General features: G+C 52.5%; 1 protein-coding gene across 1 annotated transcript; it reads left to right on the top strand.

Annotated features, from left to right (window-relative positions):
• The first annotated feature begins 872 nt into the window (after positions 1-872).
• Positions 873-20,726, top strand: CLDN1 (claudin 1). Its single transcript, XM_006137061.4, has 4 exons — positions 873-1,310; positions 14,317-14,481; positions 15,131-15,215; positions 18,076-20,726. The coding sequence occupies exons 1-4, from the start codon at positions 1,088-1,090 to the stop codon at positions 18,236-18,238; spliced, it is 636 nt and encodes a 211-aa protein (XP_006137123.2). The 5' UTR covers positions 873-1,087; the 3' UTR covers positions 18,239-20,726.
• The last annotated feature ends 399 nt before the right edge of the window (positions 20,727-21,125 follow it).

Here is a 21,125-nt window from a genome sequence, read left to right as displayed (position 1 = left end):
ACATGGGTAGAAGGGATTAGCAGGAACACTGATTGCAAACCATCACCAATACTGAGTTTGTCTGCCTGTAAATCCACCCTGAGCTGTGAAACGTGCACCTCCATGCATGCCCAAGTGGCGTGTGCCTGAATTGGCCAATACCTACAAAGATCTTGGAGATTCTCAGATGGAGGGTGCTCTAGCCCAGTTTGAAAATGTCAGGTCACAACCCAGTACCAGGTCGTGGATGTCGGGCACTGGGGCTCGTGGCTGGAGGGGGATCAGGTGAGCAGTGAAGGGGCTAAGGCAGCTCCCTGCCTGTCCTGGCACCACAGACTGCGCTGCACCCCAGAAGCGGTCGCAGCAGGCCCAGCTCCTAGGTGTGTGTGTGGGGGGGGAGCGCACAAGGCTCAGCACACTGCCCCTGCCCTGAGCACTAGCTCCGCACTCCCATTGGCTGGGAACCTGCTGCGGCTGCTTCTGGGCGCAGCCTGGTCTGCAATGCCAGTGCCTTAGCCCCCCACTGCACTGCTGACCGGGAGCCACTGGAGGGAATCCTCTTCTGCCCCCCCCCCAAACCAGAGCCCCAAAGCTCCATCGCCAGCCCCACCCCGGAGCCCCCACTCCAGTCCCATTCTGTTGGGTCGTGAGAATCAACAATTTTCTTCCACTGGGTTATGAGCGAAAAGTCTGAAGCCCGCTGGTCTGGCAGCGCCCAGTATCACCACGGTGACTTGGACGCGCGATCGCTCTGGGCCGCTTTAGTCACCTCTCGGCCTGACGACTGACTTCATCCTTTCGGAGGGATCCCAAGTTTCTAGCTGGGAGTTCAGGTGAAACCACTAGGGGGCGCCCCGAAGACTCGACTTTAAATTGAGACCCAGCCGGGCTCAGCCCTTCATTCGAGTGACTGCTCGGCCAGCACTAGTCTTGCTCCTGGATTATAAAGGCAGGGAGAGACTGTCTGTAGGCAGGTGGCATTGCTGCTGCTCTTTCTAGGTGGGCAACGGGCCGGTCAGTTTCAGCAGCAGGGCTCCCCGACGCTCAGGGTCAGGTCTAGGACCTCCGGAGGTTTTTGGAAGCTCGCTGCGAGCCGGTGTCCGCCGAGATGGCCAGCGGAGCTCTGCAGCTGCTGGGCTTGGTGCTGGCGTTCATAGGCTGGATCGGCATCATCATCAGCACCTCCTTGCCCCAGTGGAAAATGTCTTCGTACGCCGGGGACAACATCGTGACCGCTCAAGCCATCTACGAGGGGCTGTGGATGTCCTGTGTCATGCAGAGCACGGGGCAGATGCAGTGCAAGATCTACGATTCCCTGCTCAAACTGGAGGGTGAGTAAGTCCAGGCGGGTGGCTGGTCCTTCACGCCTGTGGGTCAGGGGCTTCGTACCGGCCCGGGGAAGCGTTGCTCGCCAATACCAACATGCCTCGGATTTTGTTTTTGGTGGGGGGGGGGAGATAAGATTGAGCGGGGGCGACAGAAGGCTCCGATCGATCTTTCCCTACACGGCTGTCTGTCTTGATGGGTGGCATGTGCCTCTCGCCCCGGGGTAAATACACTCAGATTCAGTGTCGCCCCAGGGAAGGCCTTGTCTTGGTGGGAAAGGTTTTGTCAGTAGAACTAGTGTTTTGCACTGAAGCTGCCTTGAATCCAGGCATGCGTGTGCTTTTTTCAGTCTACCTGCCGTCCTACCCGGCTTTCACTGGTCTGTTTTCTAAGCCAGAGAAGGGACGATCTGCTCCTATGATTTGCTGCCTTGTTCTACTTGGATTTTATTGTTCACAGCTGAGTTTTGTTGGACGGTCAGACTGTAAAAGGAATAATTTTTTCATACGTTTCTACTCCGAACTAGTTAAGTTTGCAGAACTGCTCGTAGGAGTCATCCCAGGAGTGATTCCAAGGGCGGGGGTGGGCGGGTGGGGAAGCCTGTTTTCTGCAACAGGACATCTTGTTTGTTCTTCTACCTGTCAGCAGTTCCTTAAGCATGCATGTAGCTCTGTGTAACTGCCACCGGCTGGATTTGAATCTGAGATCTTGGGAGCTGAGTATACGAGCCTCTACCCTCTGAGCTAAAAGCCAGCTGCCTCCCACCCCTGCTGTAGAGGTCTCTTGATCTTAACTGTTGCTGTGGTCTAGGTACCACTTGCCTTGCTCAGTAACCGCACTAGGGCTACGTCTAGACTGGCATGATTTTCCACAAATGCTTTTAACGGAAAAGTTTTTCCGTTAAAAGCATTTGCGGAAAAGAGCGACTAGATTGGCACGGATGCTTTTCCACAAAAGCTTTTTGCGGAAAAGCGTCCGTGCCAATCTAGAAGCGGTTTTGCGCAAGAAAGCCCCGATGGCCATTTTCGCGATCAGGGCTTTTTTGTGGAAAACAAATCTGAGCTGTCTACACTGGCCCTTTTGCACAAAAGGGACTTTTGCCCGAACGGGAGCAGCATAGTATTTCCACAAAAAGCACTGATTTCTTACATGAGATCGTCAGTGTTCTTGCGGAAATTCAAGCGGCCAGTGTAGACAGCTGGCAAGTTTTTCCGCAAAAGCAACTGCTTTTGCGGAAAAACTTGCCAGTCTAGACGCAGCCTAGGTGTGTGGGTTACACTGATACAACGGGACCTGTGTCCCTGACTTTGACGAAGGGGTCAGATGCTGCAGGTGGAAAAGCAGTCAGTAGTGAATGAGGCCTTTGAGTGCCACGAGTGAAACACACCAGGAACAGGGAGATCGGCGCTTGGGGAAACAGCTGCCTTGTCTGGAAAGGGCAGCAAAATTCAGCCAGATGGAAGGAGTGAGGAGCCGTGGTGGGGGAGGTAGGAATGTGACGATCTGGAAGACTCTGCCCAAGGTTTTCTGTTGTTGACAGTGTTCTTCATGCAGGGAGTTTCCTGTGTCTAGCAATCCAGGAAAAGGAGCTTCAAAAACGCCCTGCATCGCAGAATACCGCCAGTTCCCTGAGATAATGTCGTAGGGGGCGGCTGTATCCTGCCAAGCTGTAAATCTAAAGCAGCCCCGTTAGTCTGGATTTACACCAAGGTGGCTGAAAATCAGATCCCTGCCCTAGAGTCCTTGTAACTGTGATCAGAAAATTCTGTTAGTTAAACAGCCTGAGCTCACGGGGTGGCAGAGAGGGGCGTGAGCTGCTGGGAACCTTCCGATGGAGACGGTTTCTTACTCCTGTCACTTGTGGTCACATCCTTGTGCCTAGTGTAACCCCTCCGTTGGGGGCTGCGTCAGCAGATGCTGAGTACCCCCTGTAAAGTGCTGTACCCCCTGAGTCTACCCTGAGAGTTAGCTGCGCTAATCTGTGTCGGTTGGGGTGTAGCTTTACTGACATAGCCGCGTCTACCCTGAGAGTTAGCTGTGCTAACCTGTGTCGGTTGGGGTGTAGCTTTACTGACATAGCCGCGTCTACCCTGAGAGTTAGCTGTGCTAACCTGTGTCGGTTGGGGTGTAGCTTTACTGACATAGCCGCGTCTACCCTGAGAGTTAGCTGTGCTAACCTGTGTCGGTTGGGGTGTAGCTTTACTGACATAGCCACGTCTACACTGAGAGTCGACTGTACTAACCTGTGTCAGCTGGGGTGTAGCTTTACTGACATAGCCGCGTCTACACTGAGAGTTGACTCTACTAACCTGTGTCAGTTGGAGTGTACATTTCTTACTGACATATCTGTGTTGCCCTAACTTTTGAAGTGGAGACAAGCCCGCAATAGCTGTATCAAGGAATAGCGTTTTTCTGTCACCGTAGGATCTGCCTCCCTGAGTGGTGTTAGCCAGGTGGATGGAGGTGTCTTCCCTTAACCTAGCCACAGCTACCCCAGGGCTGATGGCGGGTGTGAGGTTTTCACACCCCTCAATGACTGTGCGTCATACAGGAGGTCTTGCACTGAGTTCTACGGGCTGAGGGTGGGAGAGAGATTTGTCTGGAAGAGAGAGTGAAATGCCTGCAGTCCCAGCCTCTGATCACTTGGAGGGGAGCGGACCCACCTATGTGACCGGCTGACAAAGGAAGTCGTGTTGGTTTGCTGAAGGTTGATACTTTCCAAGCTTTTTCCCGTTATGCAAAATATTTCCACCCTGAACTTTTCATGTGGGAGGGAGAACACTGCCGTAAACAGCCCCTCTGGCTAACCCCACAACTCCACTTCTGAGCCAGAAATGACCAGAGCTGCTGACCACACTTCTGCCAACTGGGGACAAAATGTAGCCGAGTCCTTAGTCCGATGGGATTCCTGTGCAGGAAGGGTTCTCTGGGGACCGGATCCTGCTCCCATTGAAATCAGTCGAAAACCTCCTGTTGTGAGCACGATCAACAGTACAAGCAAAGCTTTATTCAGCTCTTCGGCAGCACCGCAGCAACCACCGGTGTTTAAAATAGAACCCATTCCCATGTCCTTCTGATGAGCGAGAACCGATTCCTTCTGACACTTCGCTAACATGACCCTGACCCTGCCAAACAAGGGCATAAGGGTGTGAGGTTACACCCGGGAGGAGCCCTATGGGTGCTTCTTCACTAGCTAGCTCTTACCTGGACAAGGACAAGCAGCAATGGGCTTAAACTGCAGCAAGGGAGGTTTAGGTTGGACATTAGGAAAAACTTCCTACCTGTCAGGGTGGTGAAACACTGGAATAAATTGCCCAGGGAGGTTGTGGAATCTCCATCCCTGGAGATATTTAAGAGCAGGTTGGACAGACGCCTGTCAGGGATGGTCTAGCGCTTGGTCCTGCCGTGAGGGCAGGGGACTGGACTTGATGACCTCGCGAGGTCCCTTCCAGTTCTAGTGTTCCATGATTCTATGATCCCAATGGAGACCGGAGCACTTTAGAGTTTTCCCAGGAGCGAGCGGGCCACGTCCAGGATGATGGGAGAGCCCAGGGTCCACCCAGACCAGCTCACTTGTGTCAACTTCAGTCTTCACCAGGGTGTTACCCTGGGCGTGTCTGCGCTGAGGTGAGAGGTGTGATTTCCACACGTCTCTCCCAGCTCGCCCTAGCTTTAATAGACTCACTGATTCCCAGGCCAGAAGGGACTGCTGTGAGCTGCCAGTCGAGTTCCTGCCTAGAGAACGTCCCCAAAGCTTTGGTGTGACTCACAGCAGCAGCAAGGGCTGGATAACAAGGCTTGGGGACCTGGGTAACTGCTCCAGGGCCCAGCCCTTGCTGCCGCGCCTCTGCTGCTATTGCTAGTGGCGCTAGCTAGCTCAACGCTAGCTCCTCACAGCTCTAGTTGCAGAGCAGCTGACTTGAGATAAGGATGCACCCAAGGGCGATGGGTCACGTAGGCAAGGGGGAAGGCATTGCCTTTCCAAAACTTCCTGTGCTGCCCGGGTAGGGCCTCGGCCACACCCTCAGCTGGGGTGGGTGGGGGGAAAGGTTGTGAAGGGGTGTGGTCTCAGGGGAAGGGGTGTGGCTTTGGTCAGAAGGGGCGGGGCTTTGACTGCCTTCCCCAACTGTGCCGTCACCCACTGCCCATGGACGCACCTTCTTCCCGACGGAAGCCAAGGCCGTTGACCTCCACGAGACTGTCCATAAAGCTGCGTGCTTGCCTCGCTCCCTGGCGGGCGGTTACTTTAGAACCTAGCACAGGGCCAGCCTAATGCTGCCGATGTCCTGGGAGAGACACGATGGGGGAGGGAAGTTCTCCAACTGGACAATCTGGAAGTCGGGCCAGTAAAAAGTATGACCATCCCCCGCCTTGGCCCTCCCCTCTCCTGTGACCGTCACGGCGACAGCAGCTCCTTTCTGTGACGCCCTGACTCCCCTGAGAGCAAGGGAGCGCCGTGGCTTGGCGCCGGCCCTGCGCACGCCTTGTATTCTCTCCCCTCTGTAATTAACCCAGTGGAACGCCATAATAACAGTGTCGCCTTCCCTTCTGGAAAGGACCCGCCTGCAGGTTCCCACGGTGACTCTAGACAGGGATGGTTAGAAGGGTTGGTGCAGGGCGATGGGAGCCAGTCGCCACCTCGCTCCCGGAGTGCTGCCGTTGGACACTCAGACTTGCGATGACCCATCCTAATGACTGGTAGCCACTTTCGCTTGGGCATCGGCTCTGCCCTGCCCTGAGACCTCGCCCCATCCCATCGCTGACTCCTGTGCATGGTGAGCACAAGCCACCGTCGCTCTGAGTGCAATACACGTACAGGTCGTAGGGATTGCCGGAGGAGGTTGAGAAGACCAGGACATTAGCAGGGTTCAAGAAGAGCTAGATACACTCCCGCAGGTTAGGTCCATCAATACTTATTGGCCAGGATGGGTAGGGATGGTGTCTCCAGCCTCTGTTTGACAGAGGCTGGGAATGGGTGACGGGAGGGATCATGTGATAATTCGTGTTCTGTTCCCTCTGGGGCTCCTGGCACTGGGCACTGTGGGCAGACAGGACACCGGGCTGGATGCACCTTTGGTCTGGCCGTGCTCACGTCTCCGTAGCAACACTTGACGTTCTGTGCACGTGTAATGCCAAGGGGTGGAACCGAACATGGGACCTCTGGAGCTTAGTGCAGGAGCCTCTACAGCTGGAGCTAAAAGGCAGCTGGCTCCCAGCTAGGGCTGCAGAGCGGACTCCTTCGCTCTGTGTGTACGTGGTCTCAGTGCCCTCCATGGGACAGTGCCCCACCCCCCGCAGGTATGCAGGTCGCACACAGGTGAGGCCTCCGGCTCTTTATCTGTCGGTCCCTGGGGACAGGAGAGGCGAGTGGAGTTTGGGGATTTACAGACTCCTGGGCACATGCGACTTCCTTGAGGGTACTAGCCTGGATTGAAGCCATTGGTTTCCCAGGGGATTTAATTTGGAGAACACCTGCCCCGCCTGAGTAACGACTCCTTCCAAGCCGCGTCACAACCGCGAGCTCCGGCCCCCTTTGTTTCCAGCTCACCGATCTTACGTCTCCGCTGCCGCCAGCTCTTCGCTCGGGGTGCTGCCGTGCTCCTCGAGGTCGTTCGCTCCCACGACACACAGCTCACGGGCGGCCCTACAGGTGGCGCCGCAGGGAAACGCCTACTGACGCCCAGAGTCCTTCCCGTTGGGGGGATCCTCTCCCGAAGGAGGGCAGACAGGTGGAGCCCGCAGGGCCTTTCCCGGGTTAGTGCGCTCCCTGCTGGGGAACGGAGGGGGCACATTCTACCCTCCCCCACCTACCGGCCATCCTTTGCCTGCAGAGAAGCTTGGCTAGGAACGTACTGACCCATAGTCCATTGAGCGTCGCTGGGCAGCCACCGAGCTGTTCCAACCCACAGCGGTTGCCAGGCGCCTCAAGAAGCGGGGGATTCACGTGCTGCACCGATGGCACTAGAGAATTCAAGGGCCGGCGCCTCCTCTCGCCTGTGGCTGTTTTCGTCTCCTTAGCCCTGTGGCCTGCTGCGGAGTGGGCCCTGCTCTGCACTGGGGTAGGTGGTGGGTATCAAGGGCATGAGAGGATCCGTTCTCGGCCCCCGCTCGTTCACTCAGCGCACGAGAGCTCCTCCCCCTGGCTCTTGGCAGGGCCGTTCCCATCCAAGTCATTCCTCGCCCTGTGGAATGGCGCCACTGGGAAAGGCAAGTGGAGACTCAGCCGCGGTCGGGTGGGTTCTCCCAGCTGCCTCTCCGCCCCATCCCTCAAAACAAACACGGCCTTGGATACGCTCCGGGCCCAGCAGCGTTAGTCATGTGCAGACGCATCCCCAGCATCCTACCTGAGGCGGTTCTCTCGTGGGAAGGGGGGAAAGTGTTCATCTTCAGCTCACAGGTGCTGCACCACGATCCGTGACTGGGGGAAGCTACAGGGCTAAGGACTAAGCCAAGGGCTAGTAGCGGAAACAGCTGGTTTCTAATCCTGGCTTGGCCAGTAATGTGCTGGATGGAGATAGACAAGTCATCTATCTGTCCGTTGTCTTTAGAGCTGAACTTAGCAAGATCGGTGCTTTCCCATGGGTAGAGCTTAATTTGCTTCCTTGTGGCTCGTCCCCCCTCGGTACAATGGGGATAATTTGCTTGTTGTGGGGACTGGTTAACATTTGCACAGTGTGTTGTGAAGATGAAGAGCCAGACCAAAAATATCACCACCACTAATCATTCCTTTCCAGCAAGGGGCGTCCAAACTTTATGTGCCCTGGGTATGTAAGCACCTCAACATGACTGGAGTTGTCAGGTTATGCACCCACGCCCTGTAGGGCAGCATGGATAAGGAACCCACTACTGCCACCAAGAGTTTGTATGCTTTGAGAGAGAACTTCATTGGCCTGGGTTATCGGTCTGACACCTTTTGATTGGAGTTCAGCACCCGTCCCTTTTACCAGGGTGAATCACTCTTAGCATTTTGCAGCATGTTAGATGTTTGTTCTGCATAAGATAAAAGCCCATTTTTTTAAACCTTCTTGCCTCTGAGAATCCTTCTTTGAACTGATTTTGCCACAAAGAGAGGCCTTTGCCTAATCTTGAAACTAGCCCTGTGGTGTTTCTGTGAAAGACAATAAAGGAGAAAGTTTATCATCAGCCGCACTGGTACATTGACACAACAGCAAGGCGGGTTAGACCGGCCTTGCTGAGTGAATCATTTGTGAAGGTTTGGCATTGGTGAGTAGCTCTGGTTTGCACAGAACCCAGTGGCAAGTGAATATTCCTGACTGAGCTCTTTGGAATAGCTTGAGCAACATGTTTCCCACACTTCATGGGCTGTTTGTGACTCAGGGGCGGTTCTTGCTGTCCTAGGGGTAGGGAGCAGCATCACATTTGTCAGTTTCACCTGCATGCTGCCATCTCTTAGCTGCCTAAGACTCGCATGGCTTTGGAGCAGAGACCGTTCCAGGTGCGGTAAGGAAAATAGTCTCGCTAAAGCTACACAGACACGTCAGCTGATCAGCCGCCCATCAAGAAATGAATCCGCTTGAGCGGAGACCCGGCACAGGATAAATCTGTGTGTGACACACGGAGCCACTCAAGGGAATTTGTTTTAAAGGTGCAGGGGTAACAAGAATCACACCAGTCCCCTTCCTACCCTAGCTTTTATTTAACATTTCACTGAACATTCAAACAGCACCAGATTCACTGAGAACAGGTCCATATTAGCCCAGTTGGGTGTCACTGGCCTCTGTTTGTCAGGGGTGGGAAATGGGTGACAGGGGAGGGATCAGTTGATGATTCTCTGTTCTGTTCACTCCCTCTGGGGCACCTGGCATTGGCCACTGTGGGCAGACAGGCCACTGGGCTAGATGGACCTTTGGTCTGACCCAGTCTGGCTGTTCTTATGAAAGGAAGAGAACAGACCCCTACAGTACAGATATTCACAGGCAAACACAAATGAACAAATAACACCAACCCACTTCCACGCTCGCTCCCTCGCACCCTTCATTAAGACAGAGCTAAAATCATAAAGGCTGCTCAGAAGGAAAAAAACAAGAACAAAGGGAAGAAGTAGCAGGAGTTTAGTTCATTAGCCTAAATGCTGAAAAAGCAAACACAGTAAAGGTCTCAACAACAACCTTAACTCTGACCCTTCCCGGAAGCTTTTCCTGGGGAGCTCTGTCAGATTCATGACCACGTGTTATTATCCAATGTGATCTTTAGGTAGAGACTAGGTAAACGCACCTCTCTGCTTCTTTCTCATTTCTCAGATCGCTGATGAGAAACAGGAAACTCTTTGGGAATATAAAAGGTCCTATTCAGCCAACCTGGTCCTAGCAAACACCTCCTTAACTAAATGCCTCCGTTCTCACATTTTCTGCCCAAGCTTCGGGGGCTGGGTGGCCTCTGGGAATGAACAGCTGATTAAGGATTGGGCACCCGTGGCTTCTAACCTCACATTCTGCTGCTGATTTCTCGTGTGCCTTTGAGAAATCTTGTGATCTCTCTGTTTCCCCAGCTGTGAAATTTGGAGGAGGATCCTTGTTTGCCCATTCGGCAGGGATCTCGGGAAGCTAATAAGGAGCTAAGCTTTGCAGAAGTCAATGCTGTAATAGGTGATTAGTACTAAAATTTCCTTCGGTGTCTTCTAAAGTCACTTAAACTCCTCTCTGCCAACTACTTTCCCTGGTAACTCATTACCGATATGTATTACCTCTTGTGTCAAGTAACTGGGCCTTTACTCCTAGTTGTGCAATATTTAGATTAACTCCCTGAGTTCTCAGCCTCTTGCGAAACTCTTTCATCACTTTCAAACCCTCCCTCCCTTTCGGGGCATCTCTTTCACAATCCGAGTGAGCCACAATTAGGCACACGAGACCTGACACATGGTATCTGACATATGGTCATAGTACAGCTGAAAAACAACCTTTCCACACGTACTAAGAAAATCACAGTTTACACCACATTGGCCATCGCAATGCTGCTGATGTTGCAAAATTTAGCACCCAACCCATGTGGGGCTCTGGAGTATCCTCACGCGAGCTGATTTTCGTGTCTGTCTTCTCTATGGGATCTTTTCTGGACAAATATTAGTGTGAAAAATTATTCAACATAACCTGACAAGAATGAAGAAAGTCCAATAGAAACCGTGTTAGAATCATAGAATCCAAGAGTTGGAAAAGATCTCAGGAGTCATCAAGTCCAGCCCCCTGCCCAACGCTGGACCAACCCCAACTCAATCATCCCATCCGGGGCTTGGTCAAGCCGAGACTTAAACACCTCTAGGGATGGAGATTCCACCCCCTCCCTAGGGAACCCAGCCCAGCGCTTCCCCACCCGCCTAGGGAAAGAGTTTTTACAAATATCTAACCTAGACCTTCCCACTGTAACTTGAGCCCATTGCTCCTCATTCTGCCGTCTGTCCCTACTGGGAACAGCCTCTCTCCGGCCTCTTTGGAACTTCCCTTAGGGAAGTTGCAGGCTGCTACCAAATCCCCCCCCCCCTTTTCTTCTGCAGACTAAACAAGCCCCAATCCAGATGTTCTTTTGGTTGGAAATGGCCCATGCCGGATCACTGAGCTAGATGATTTTTTCTGCTTGCCTAATAGCCTAAGAATAGACAAGCCGAGCCTGATTCTGATTCGCGTACGCTCCCCGACGTCGTGGGAGTCACCCTGCAGCAAGCCAGAGTAGATTTATGCTTAGCTGTGGTTGGAACCATGGGCTCTTCAGAATCACCGCAGGAGCACTGTGCCGTATGCTCTGGCCAGCGCTGAGACTGGCTGCCCCAACCCGCCCCTTCTGCCTGAGGCCCCTTCTGGGAGCATGGAGCCACTGCCATGCTTAACCCGGGCGACCCTGTTGGCTCCCCTGGCATGACCGATGGTGGCACAAAGGAAACTCAGTGGAAATTCCCTGTGTTGCTTGAATGGGCATTTTCCCTTTCAAGGACAGTCAGGGAAACACAAGCCAGCCACGCCGCACCCCTTGGAAAGTGAAAATCCCCTAAAAGACCAGAGGGGGGTTTTCTTGGGCAGGGCGTGTCAGTTCCCAGGGATCTGGATCTGACTGTTTCTCACTCCCCAGCACAACCCACTCCTGCACCAATCACATGTTGAACATGTACACAGAGGCTGGTCCTGACTTGCCTTAAGTCTGGCACCTTTCTGCCATCGTCCAACAATCAGGAGCCCTTGATGCTGTCACATTAGTCATCACCCCTCTCCCCCCACCTGTTAAGGAAGGGATCTTCCCTAGACTCCAGGAGAAGACAAAGCGAACAACCGCCAGTGTCCGGGAAAGGGATCGGTGTCATGCGGATTAATAAACAGCATCAAAGTAGCACCTTCCTTCTCAGTAGATCTGCTCCTGGTGTGCGTCTTTACCTGCTCCTGGTGCAGACTAAGGGGAAACCCCCCCAGCCAGGTTTGGGCGCTTGCCCTGCAGAGGCCAGGAAAGGATCCTGCGGGGGCTGTGGAGGATTTGGGTATTACAGTGAAGATGATGGCTTAACGACCTACCTGGGACAGACGTGGGTTCGTGGCCGTGTCCAGAGTCGGAACCTGGAGCTAACGGCAGGTCTCCCTACAGCTGAGATGGAGAGCCAGGCTCTGTGGCGGAGCACGTAACCTCCGTAGGTCTGGCACAGAGGGGGGTAGACTGTATGGACCATGCTCTGAGCCTTGCCTTGGATACACCAAATGGAGGGCGCTTTGTCCACCTCACAGTTAGGGAGGTTGTCCAGGCCTCGTAGCCCTTTTCTGAACCCTCTTCAATTGTTCAACACCCTCTTCTGAGGGAAGCCCGGGCCCGGTATTCCAGTCATGGGCCCTTGGATGCTACCTACAGAAGTAAGAGCTCCGCCCGGATACGCTCCTGCTCATGCAGCAAAGCATCTTGCGTGGTCTCCCAGCTAAAGAATCATGCCAGGTGCCATGGTTAGTGTGACGGGGGCGTCCCCCATCTGGTGTGACCCCGTCTTCGGTCCTGGGCCTTGCGTTTAGCTGTATTCAAATGTATCGTCGTCAGAGGAACCCATCTCCCAAAGTGACCCAGCTAGGGCTGCACACCTGACTTGTCCCTCTTAGCATTTTATCGCGCCGAAATTTGTATATCGTCTCCAAATGTAAGAGAAACAACTGGGTGCTCAGAACTGTTTCTCTTCCTACGGCCACCCCAGTCCTGGGTTGCCAATGCAGACCAAAACCTAGAAGATTAGCTTAGACAGACCTGAAGTTTAGATGCTGGAATTTATAACACCCAGTGCCTTTGCGTTTGGAATCCTGTAATATTTGCATTATTGCACCATACAGGATAACAATGCAACAGAGCAGCTATTGCCCACACAGTAAATATCAATCAACAGAAAAGTGAGACCATGCAATTTCAGACATCTCCAGACTTGCTTTGCCTGGTTCCTGAATCATGGGACTTAATTCACAGTCTTCTTCTCTCCATCTCTGCAAACTCTTTTTTCTCGTGACCATTTCAATTTATGCTTTTTCCCATGTTAAGAAAATCGGGCAGCTACCAGCAATGTAGACATATGCACAGAGTCACCATGGCAAAGTCCCTCACACAGGAGGAAATTGCATTAACATGATTCGCAGCACGTCCTTTATGCTCAGTTTGGAAGGTGCAGGAATAGAAAAGCAGCAGTGGCACAGAAATAGAAGATGTGATCCTGCAGCCCTTGACTGCAGTGGCATAAAATCAGGCATAGGGATGGTGTGTGTGCATGGACATAAACGTGTGCAATCAGATATGATCATCATTTGCATTTGTTAAAAACATGTTTCATCCTGTATTAGCAAGAACTCAGGAAATTGTCATTTTTGTTCTAAATAGCAGGCATGATCCAGTGTTTCAATAGCTGCATTTTCCTGATTTCTGGAGAGCAGGGACGATGTGGTAAAAGTAAAACTGGTTGAAAATTGGAATTTCTATCCTTACAAAAACAAAAAAACAAAAAACAAAAAAACAAAACCCAACCAAATCCCAAACAATTGAGATTTTGATTCTTTTCATTCTGAACAGGTATGAAAAGCCAAAATTACAAAATGTTTCAAGCCGTAAAATTCCGGGGAAATGTTTTAATTTTTGGATCAGCCAAAACATTTAGAAAAAAACCGGCCTTGACCCCTTTCTTTTAAATATAAACTAAAGTCCATTTCCAAATGAAATATCCAAACCTTGCATTCCAAAAATGTCAACATTGTCCATTTTTTTCTAAACAAAAAGTTATTGAAATCAGCACAGCTTTGTGAAAAAAGTCGGTTTTGTCGAAACGGCATTTTCCGGTGAAAAGCTATTTTGACAAAACTGAACTTTTTTCACAATTTTTTCAGAACAGCTCTAATTGAAAGGGCATTCATGCCTACTTAGTGCGCAGCACGTCGGCCCACATTAGAATTCGCACCATCTCCCATCTGTGCGCATGGTCATGCCATCTAAACAAGCTCTGAGACGCCTAAATTAATGCTGTGGGTTTCCAAAGTGATGAACTCTACATTAATCATAGTAGAACTATTCCCGTGCTTAAAAGCATGTGTAAAAATGTTGTTGCCAGATTGGAGCCGAAAACCGAACGTATTTCCCTTGATAACTAACGATGTTATTCTTTTTTTAAAAAGTGGGATTAAAACGATTAGGGGAAAAAAGTCGTTGAAGACCAAATCCCACAAAAAGTGAACATTCTGAACTGTCATTGACTCGAGAAGCGGTTTTGTGTGCCCATTACTTTTTATGACCAGGTTGATGTTGACAGTTCTTCATAGACAACCCGTCGTCCTGGGGCATCTTAGTGTCTAACAAAAATATATAGTATCAGGAGCTTTTGGGGGCAAAACCCACTTCCTCAGATGAGATGGGGACTGGAAGTAGGGCAAAGCACAGAACTTCTCCAGTACCTCTACATAAGCCCAATAACTTGTGTTCCAACATGTGCATTGGGTACTTTTCAACATGCTGATGACTTCCTGGGAACCCTAACCCAACACAACATGATGTGTGTCCTTGCAGGCAGTCTGCAGGCCACTCGGGCACTGATGGTGATTGGCATTCTCCTGGGACTCGCGGCCATCTTTGTTGCGGTGGTGGGCATGAAATGCATGAGGTGCATGGAGGATGACGAGGTGAGGAAGATGAGGATGGCTGTCGTCGGCGGCATTATCTTCATTGTGGCAGGTGGGTAACTTTTCTAAGACCGAACCCACCTCTAGGGGCCGGCTTTTGAGAAGGGTTTACCTGGCAATACCTGTTAGTTGTGTGGGGAACATCTGGAAACAATTGTTGCCTTCACTTATTAACCCCTTGGAAGTTGGAGGCATACATCGCATGTCCTAGGGCCGGTCTTTCATTTGGTCGGCCTTCTCCAAAATGGCAGTGGTCCAAAGACTTACACTAATGAGCTGGACTGGCCTGTTCTCTAGTGTCCTGGCTGTCTCATGAGCTGGAAAGTCCCAAGAGCACTGAGATGTCAGGTCTATGCCACCAAAGGGACCCAGATTCATCGCGTGCCCAAACGGGAAGGGACCTCGAGAGGGCATCAAGTCCAGTCCCCTGCCCTCCCGGAAGCCCACAAGGCGGCTGTCCCCAGTGCAAGGGTGGTGAACTCTCCCCCTAGGATGCCCTGGGATTTGTGGCTGAACTGGCCAGACTGTGTCTATGGTGCTGGATCCTCATTTCTGCCACCCAGTGCCGGCCTGCAGCTTCACGTTTGCCCTCAAGTTGTGGGTGCTCACAACGGCAGTTCCTCAATGCACAAATCTTTGCTGGGGGGCAGAGGGGGACTCCCTATTGACCAACCGTTTCATTGTCTGAATTTCACTGGCAGGTTCTGCTGTCTTGGTGGCCACCTCCTGGTATGGAAGCCGAGTGGCGCGGGATTTCTACAACCCTTTCACCCCCGTCAACACCAGGTAACAGCCAGTTCTGCCTCGCCACCCTGAACCATCCAGCAAAGGAGGGTCACAGAGCAGGGACTGACCCCTCCCAGTCCATGGGAACTTCGCCCTGGCTTTCAGCTTGGGGGATTGTCCCACGGCTCACGTTAGAAGGGAGTGAGCTGACACATGCTTCTGGGCTGCACCCAGAGCCACGTGACGGCATCCCCCCTCCCAAATCCTACCACTAGAGCAGGCCCCCCACGGGCGTGTATAAATTCGGGGACTTTTCGAGTTTTCTCCTGAAAGGTCGTGGATCCCGGCTCCCCACCGCCTGGCACTTTGACACCGGTGCAATGCCAGGGCGTCATGGTGCCACGCTGGAACGGTCGCGCTCGGCACAGAGATCCACGCCGCCGTACGGCTCCGTGGCGAACCCAGCCTCTGGGGTCTCGCACTCCCACCAGACTCCTCAGGAGTAAACCTGCTCCAGGGATGTTAGAACCATGGAATCCCTGGGCGGGCAGAGACCTCAGGAGTCACCGAGTCCAACCCCCTGCCCCACGCAGGACCAACCAACTCAGTCATCCCAGCCAGGGCTGTGCCAAGCCGGGACTGAAACACCTCTAGGGATGGAGATTCCACCCCCTCCGTCGGGAACCCATCCCAGCGCTTCCCCACCCGCCTAGGGAAAGAGTTTTCTTAATCTCCAACCTAGACCTCCCCCACTGCAACTTGAGCCTATTGCTCCTTGTTCTGCCACCTGCCCCCACTGAGAACAGCCCCTCTCCATCCTCTCTGGAATGCCCCTTCAGGGAGTTGCAGGCTGCTCTCAAATCCCCCCTCACTCTGCTCTTCTTCAGACTAAAAAAGCCCAAATCCCTCAGCCTCACCTCGTAGGTCACGTGCTCCAGCCCCCAAATCATTTTGGTCACGCCCTGTTGGACTCTCTCCGATGTTTATGTGCTTGGCTCCATCCAGGCCCAGTGGAGCAGAGTCCTGCTTCTTCAGTTGTTTGAAACCACCATTTTTCATCTCCTGCTGTCGCTTTTGCCGTGCCAGGACTCTCCTTTCTCCTGGCTGGGATCATGTAACAGCATGGGAAGGCCAGTCAGGAGCCCAGCTGGTGAACAAACAGTGAAATAGTGTTAAATGATTGTAAACCACTCGCCTTTGTAAAAGAAGGACTATTGGTTTCACTTTTCTCCCCATTTTTAATTTCATTTTTAAAATGTTGAATTTAAAGCAAACTTGAATGGCGATTTAACTGGTTTATCCCTTGATATTAAACTAAAATTAGGGTGGGGTTGCAACTTTTGCTCTGAAATAAATATATTCCATGGGGTTCCTCGAGGGGCTGTAGATCTCCAAGTGCTTTGCAATATAGAGACAGCACCCCTACCGCATTGGACAGATGGGGAAACTGAGGCAAAGAACAGTGGTATGCCCAGAGTTGCGCAGCAGGTGAATGGCAGAGCCAGCTCTGGCATTTTGGCGTCTAGCACAGTCGGCTATAAACATCAGAACAATGAGTCTTGAATGTTCCAGCAAAGCTGCACAGACGCTTTTGGCCTTTGATGTGCCTTTCTGTGATGCTTACAACCTCCCTGCTGCCAATTAGTTCTAACGAGCGTCCGTAGTTTTTGCAAAGGGCTGTGTGAAGCTATTTTGCTGCGCTCCATATTTTCTGGGCATCGGGGAAGTGATCTGGATTCTTTTCATCTGATTTCCTGTGCCAAACAAATGGCCAAACGGGAGTGGTGAACCCGGAGGCAAAATGTGGTGATCTGTAGTAGACTAACTCATTCGCCAAGCCTTTTGTGGTGCATTGTAGTGTGAAATCCTACTGTGGGCTCAATTCTGTGTCATGTTTTCACCACAAAACCCTCTCTCCGCAATGGCAGTTTGACTTATTTAACTCCCACTGTAAGAGCATCAAATATGCATTTTGCCATTGGGCCAAATACACTAGTGGCGTAATAGTGCCAGGCCTGTGACCTTGGTGGGCTCACCTGTGGCTCCCTGTGGCTTTCTGCGCTGCGGGTGGGAGGGGAATGGGAAACTGGCCAATGAGGGCTGAGAGATTTTGCTGGGGGAGGGAGCAGCGCAGCACAGTATCTCAGCTCCCATTGGCCGGTTTCCAGCCAAAAGGAGCAGAAAGATTTTGCTGGGGGTGGGGGCAGCATGTGAAACCTCTCCTCACCCCCCAGCACAGAGAGTCACATGGAACAGCCCACAACCGTTTCCTTCATCCGATCCCACACCCTCCCCTGCACCCCACTCCCTTACCCCGAGCTCCCTTCGGCACCTAATCTCCATCCCAGACCCCCCCCCTTACATCCCTCTCCCAGGCCAGAGTCCTCTCTTGCACCCATACCCCCTCCCAGACCCTGCCCCACAACCCACTGCCCCAGGTCACAATCATTTCCTTCATCCAAACTCCCTCTCCGACCCCACACCCTCTCCTGCAGCCCAGTCCCTTACCCCGAGCTCCCTTTGGCACCTGATCTCCATCCCAGACCCCTCTCCCCAGCCCTTGACCACTTACCAAAATCTTGGCATGGCCCCTCCATCGAAAATTATTGCCCACCCCTGGTCTAGTTTGTGGGAGCAAAGAAAGACTTGGAAACATGACCCAGGTGCTATCGGCAAGCTCAGAAGCTGGAAGGCCAGGCAAAGAAACCCACTGTGTTTTCTGTGTTTAAATAGCATTCTTTTGTTAGCCAATCTCATGATTTCGGGGAGGGAAGCGGGGCTGACTCCGTATTTTTAGGCCTGGCAGTATAGGTCTACTGAACGAGGGTTTGCTGCGTGTTTGGCCGGAGTTTGCTGGAGTCCTTTTGCCTCTGCTCCTAGAACGTTTTGATCTGAATCCTTATTGGTTATTTCTCCCCAGATTTGAATTCGGACTGGCCCTCTTCATCGGCTGGGCAGCTGCTGTTCTCACCATTTTGGGAGGCGCCTTCCTCTGCTGCTCCTGTCCACGAAGAGAGGCATCCTACCCCCCCACCCGAGCCTATCCCAACACCGCCCCTGTGGGAGGAAAGGATTATGTATAATCCAGAGGCGAGAGGACCGCCCGGTGTCGGCGACGAAGCTCATGAAAGAGAGGAGGTGGTGATCGGACTTTCTGCACGCCGCCTTCCTTTTCCTCCGGCACACATGTATATTTTTATAACCCTCCTTCTTCCCGGACATGACCCCTCCAGCCCAGAGAGGAAGACTGTCCTTGTTCGTAGGCACTCGGAAAAGTGCAGCCTCCACACTTGTGTTCATCTTGGTCCTGCAGCTCCCTGGGCGAGAAGGGAAAGCGATGTCCTTTTCAGACAAGTATTTGTGCTTTAGATACATATACAAACCCGATTAGATGCTAACGAGCCAGCCCTTCGATCCCAGGAAGCGGGAGCCTAGTGCGGTATATAGCGTATCTTTTCCTATACAACGTGATAGAAATAGTAATGTTAGAAGAAATGCCCCTAACTTGGGGAGAGACCCGCCCAAGAGTCCCTGGTCTAAGAGGGTCTAATATGGTCTTAGGGTTTTGTGATGGCTCCCTTTTTCCTCTCTCTTGTACCTACGCAAAATATTATAGAATCATATTGGCAGAAATTAGCAAACCCAGCAGCATCCTGCAGTGTCTTTCTGATATTATGTACCCTGAATTTGCCTTTGCTGAGTTTTATCTCTTACTCTTACCAGTATGACTACACACAAACACACACCTGCATGTGCATGTTACACACACACACACACACACACACACACACACACACACACACGCCAGTGGGCGCCACCTTAAACAACTGCTCTACTCCTTCAAGTTTGCTCCTTTCAGCTATTACTTACCATATCCAATCCACACCCACGTCCTTAGGCATCTCATAGTTGAGTGGAACGTTCTTTTCTCAGACTCCGTCTCCTTCGCTTTGTTGTAATTATTTTTGACTCTCCCTTTCCCCAAACTGTCCGGCTTTGTTCTGGGAGGGCAACGGCCATGCGCTATGTTCCAGGTATATTCTCTCCTGCATTTCACAGAGGAGATAGCACCAATTTTTTTCCATCCAGGTGCAGAATAAATTTTGCTATGTGCACTGAGGCATGAGTGAAGGTGCACCACCCATAGAAACATACGTGGGCACTCTGCTAATCAGCTGGTTGGAATTTTCATCTCCTCTGGCACTCACCTTCCAGGGAACACTAATTAGCACCTCATCAATCTATAATGTGATGCCTCTGCAGAGGCAGCACACACTGGTACTGATTTGTGTTTCACTGTCTCCCTGCAAAGGCCAATCTGAGCTGCCATCCTCTGTCACTTGTAGGCCTCTTTCAGCATGGCTCCTTTCTGTTTCCTGTGGTTTACTTGTCTGTCCCAGCTGAATTAACTTGCAAATTTGTAGGATGACTAACTCATTTGTTAAAGGTGCTCTTAGAATCATAGAATCCCAGGGCAGGCAGAGACCTCAGGAGGCATCGAGTCCAGCCCCTGCCCAGAGCAGGACCAACCCAACTCAGTCAGCCCAGCCAGGACTTTGTCAAGCTGGGACTTTTAAACACCTCTAGGGATGGAGATTCCACCCCCTTCCTAGGGAACCCAGCCCAGCACTTCCCCATCCGCCTAGGGAAATAGTTTTGCCTCATCTCCAACCTAGACCTCCCCCACTGCGACTTGAGACCATGGCTCCTCTTGCTCCTAACCTCGCTGGATTGCTTTTTACTTCTCTATCCTTGTGCTGTTTGCAGCTCTTTGGCTGCGCCGCCCCCGGGAATGAACGGCACGTGGTTTGTCTCTTCCCTCAAGCCATTCAGAAACATTTTGAACCAGACTGAGCCAGTCCCAGAAAGATTCCCCTGGGATATCACCCCAAACATACCTGGAGTTCAGTGCGCTGCCGGTTTACACTTGCATTGTTACAGATCCAAGTCTCAAAAGTTTTGAGACACTTTTCACCAAAGAGGGAGCCAGAGCCCTGATGTGCCCGTGATCTGTGCAAGCAGGCAGAGCGGAGGAAAGCAACTCGAGCTGTTCTGTTGCGCTTTCCCTAAAGCAGCTGGTACGAGCCACTGTCTGAGTCACGAGACTGGACTGGCTCTGATCTAGGCTGGCAATTCCCGGGTTCCTTCGTGGGCCGAGGCCGGTCCGCCTGAAACACATTGGTGGCTTCTGTAGACTTGGCCTATGTCCAGAGGTGGTCAAATTGCTTGGCACCTTAATATGAGGAGGGGCAGGCCCGGCGGCTGAAATATGGAAGCCATATTGGCTGGGCCTAGGGTTGCTCTGGCAGCCACTGGTGCTGTGGGACCCTACGGAGCATCGGCTGGTGTTGGGACCAGGCCTGCAGCCTCCTGTCCCTACAGCTCCCAGGAATGTGTGTGCACAAAACCTGCCTGGGGAGTCGCTGGCTTGACAAGTCGGCAGCCCGGGCTGGGTCTGTCGGCAGCATTGCTCAGCCTCCGTTCTTGGGCAGGCAGGTCTGAGCCGGGGCGGGGGACCTGTACAAAGTGTTACGCGAGGTTTTCAATAAATGGATTTTTTTTTAAAGAAAACCCAATGGCACCGTTCGTTTTTGCCACCGAGCAGCAGCCGCGGTGGGGTGGGCGGAGGGTGGAAGAGATGGCACAGCAGGGATTGGGCCCTGGGGAGTCAGGCTGACCGAACAAGGCCTGTTGCTCTACCCCGTGTCCCTGGATACAAGGGGGCCAACAGCCACTGCGGGCCCGGGGAGGGGGGTGGCTCCATGATCCTGGAAGAGGGCAAGACCTCAGCTAGAAGGGGCGGGGCCTCGGTTGGAAGGGGCAGACCTTGGACGGAAGGGATGGGGCCTCGGGTGGAATGGCGGAATGGAAGGGGCGGGGCCTCAGGTGGAATGGAAGGGGCGGGGTCTCGGGTGGAATGGCGGAATGGAAGGGGCGGGGTCTCGGGTGGAATGGCGGAATGGAAGGGGC

Source organism: Pelodiscus sinensis, chromosome 10, assembly GCF_049634645.1.
Source record: "Pelodiscus sinensis isolate JC-2024 chromosome 10, ASM4963464v1, whole genome shotgun sequence".
NCBI lineage: Eukaryota > Metazoa > Chordata > Testudines > Trionychidae > Pelodiscus > Pelodiscus sinensis.
Note: the sequence above shows the minus strand (reverse complement) of the source record. Positions and strands in the feature narration are given on the sequence as shown.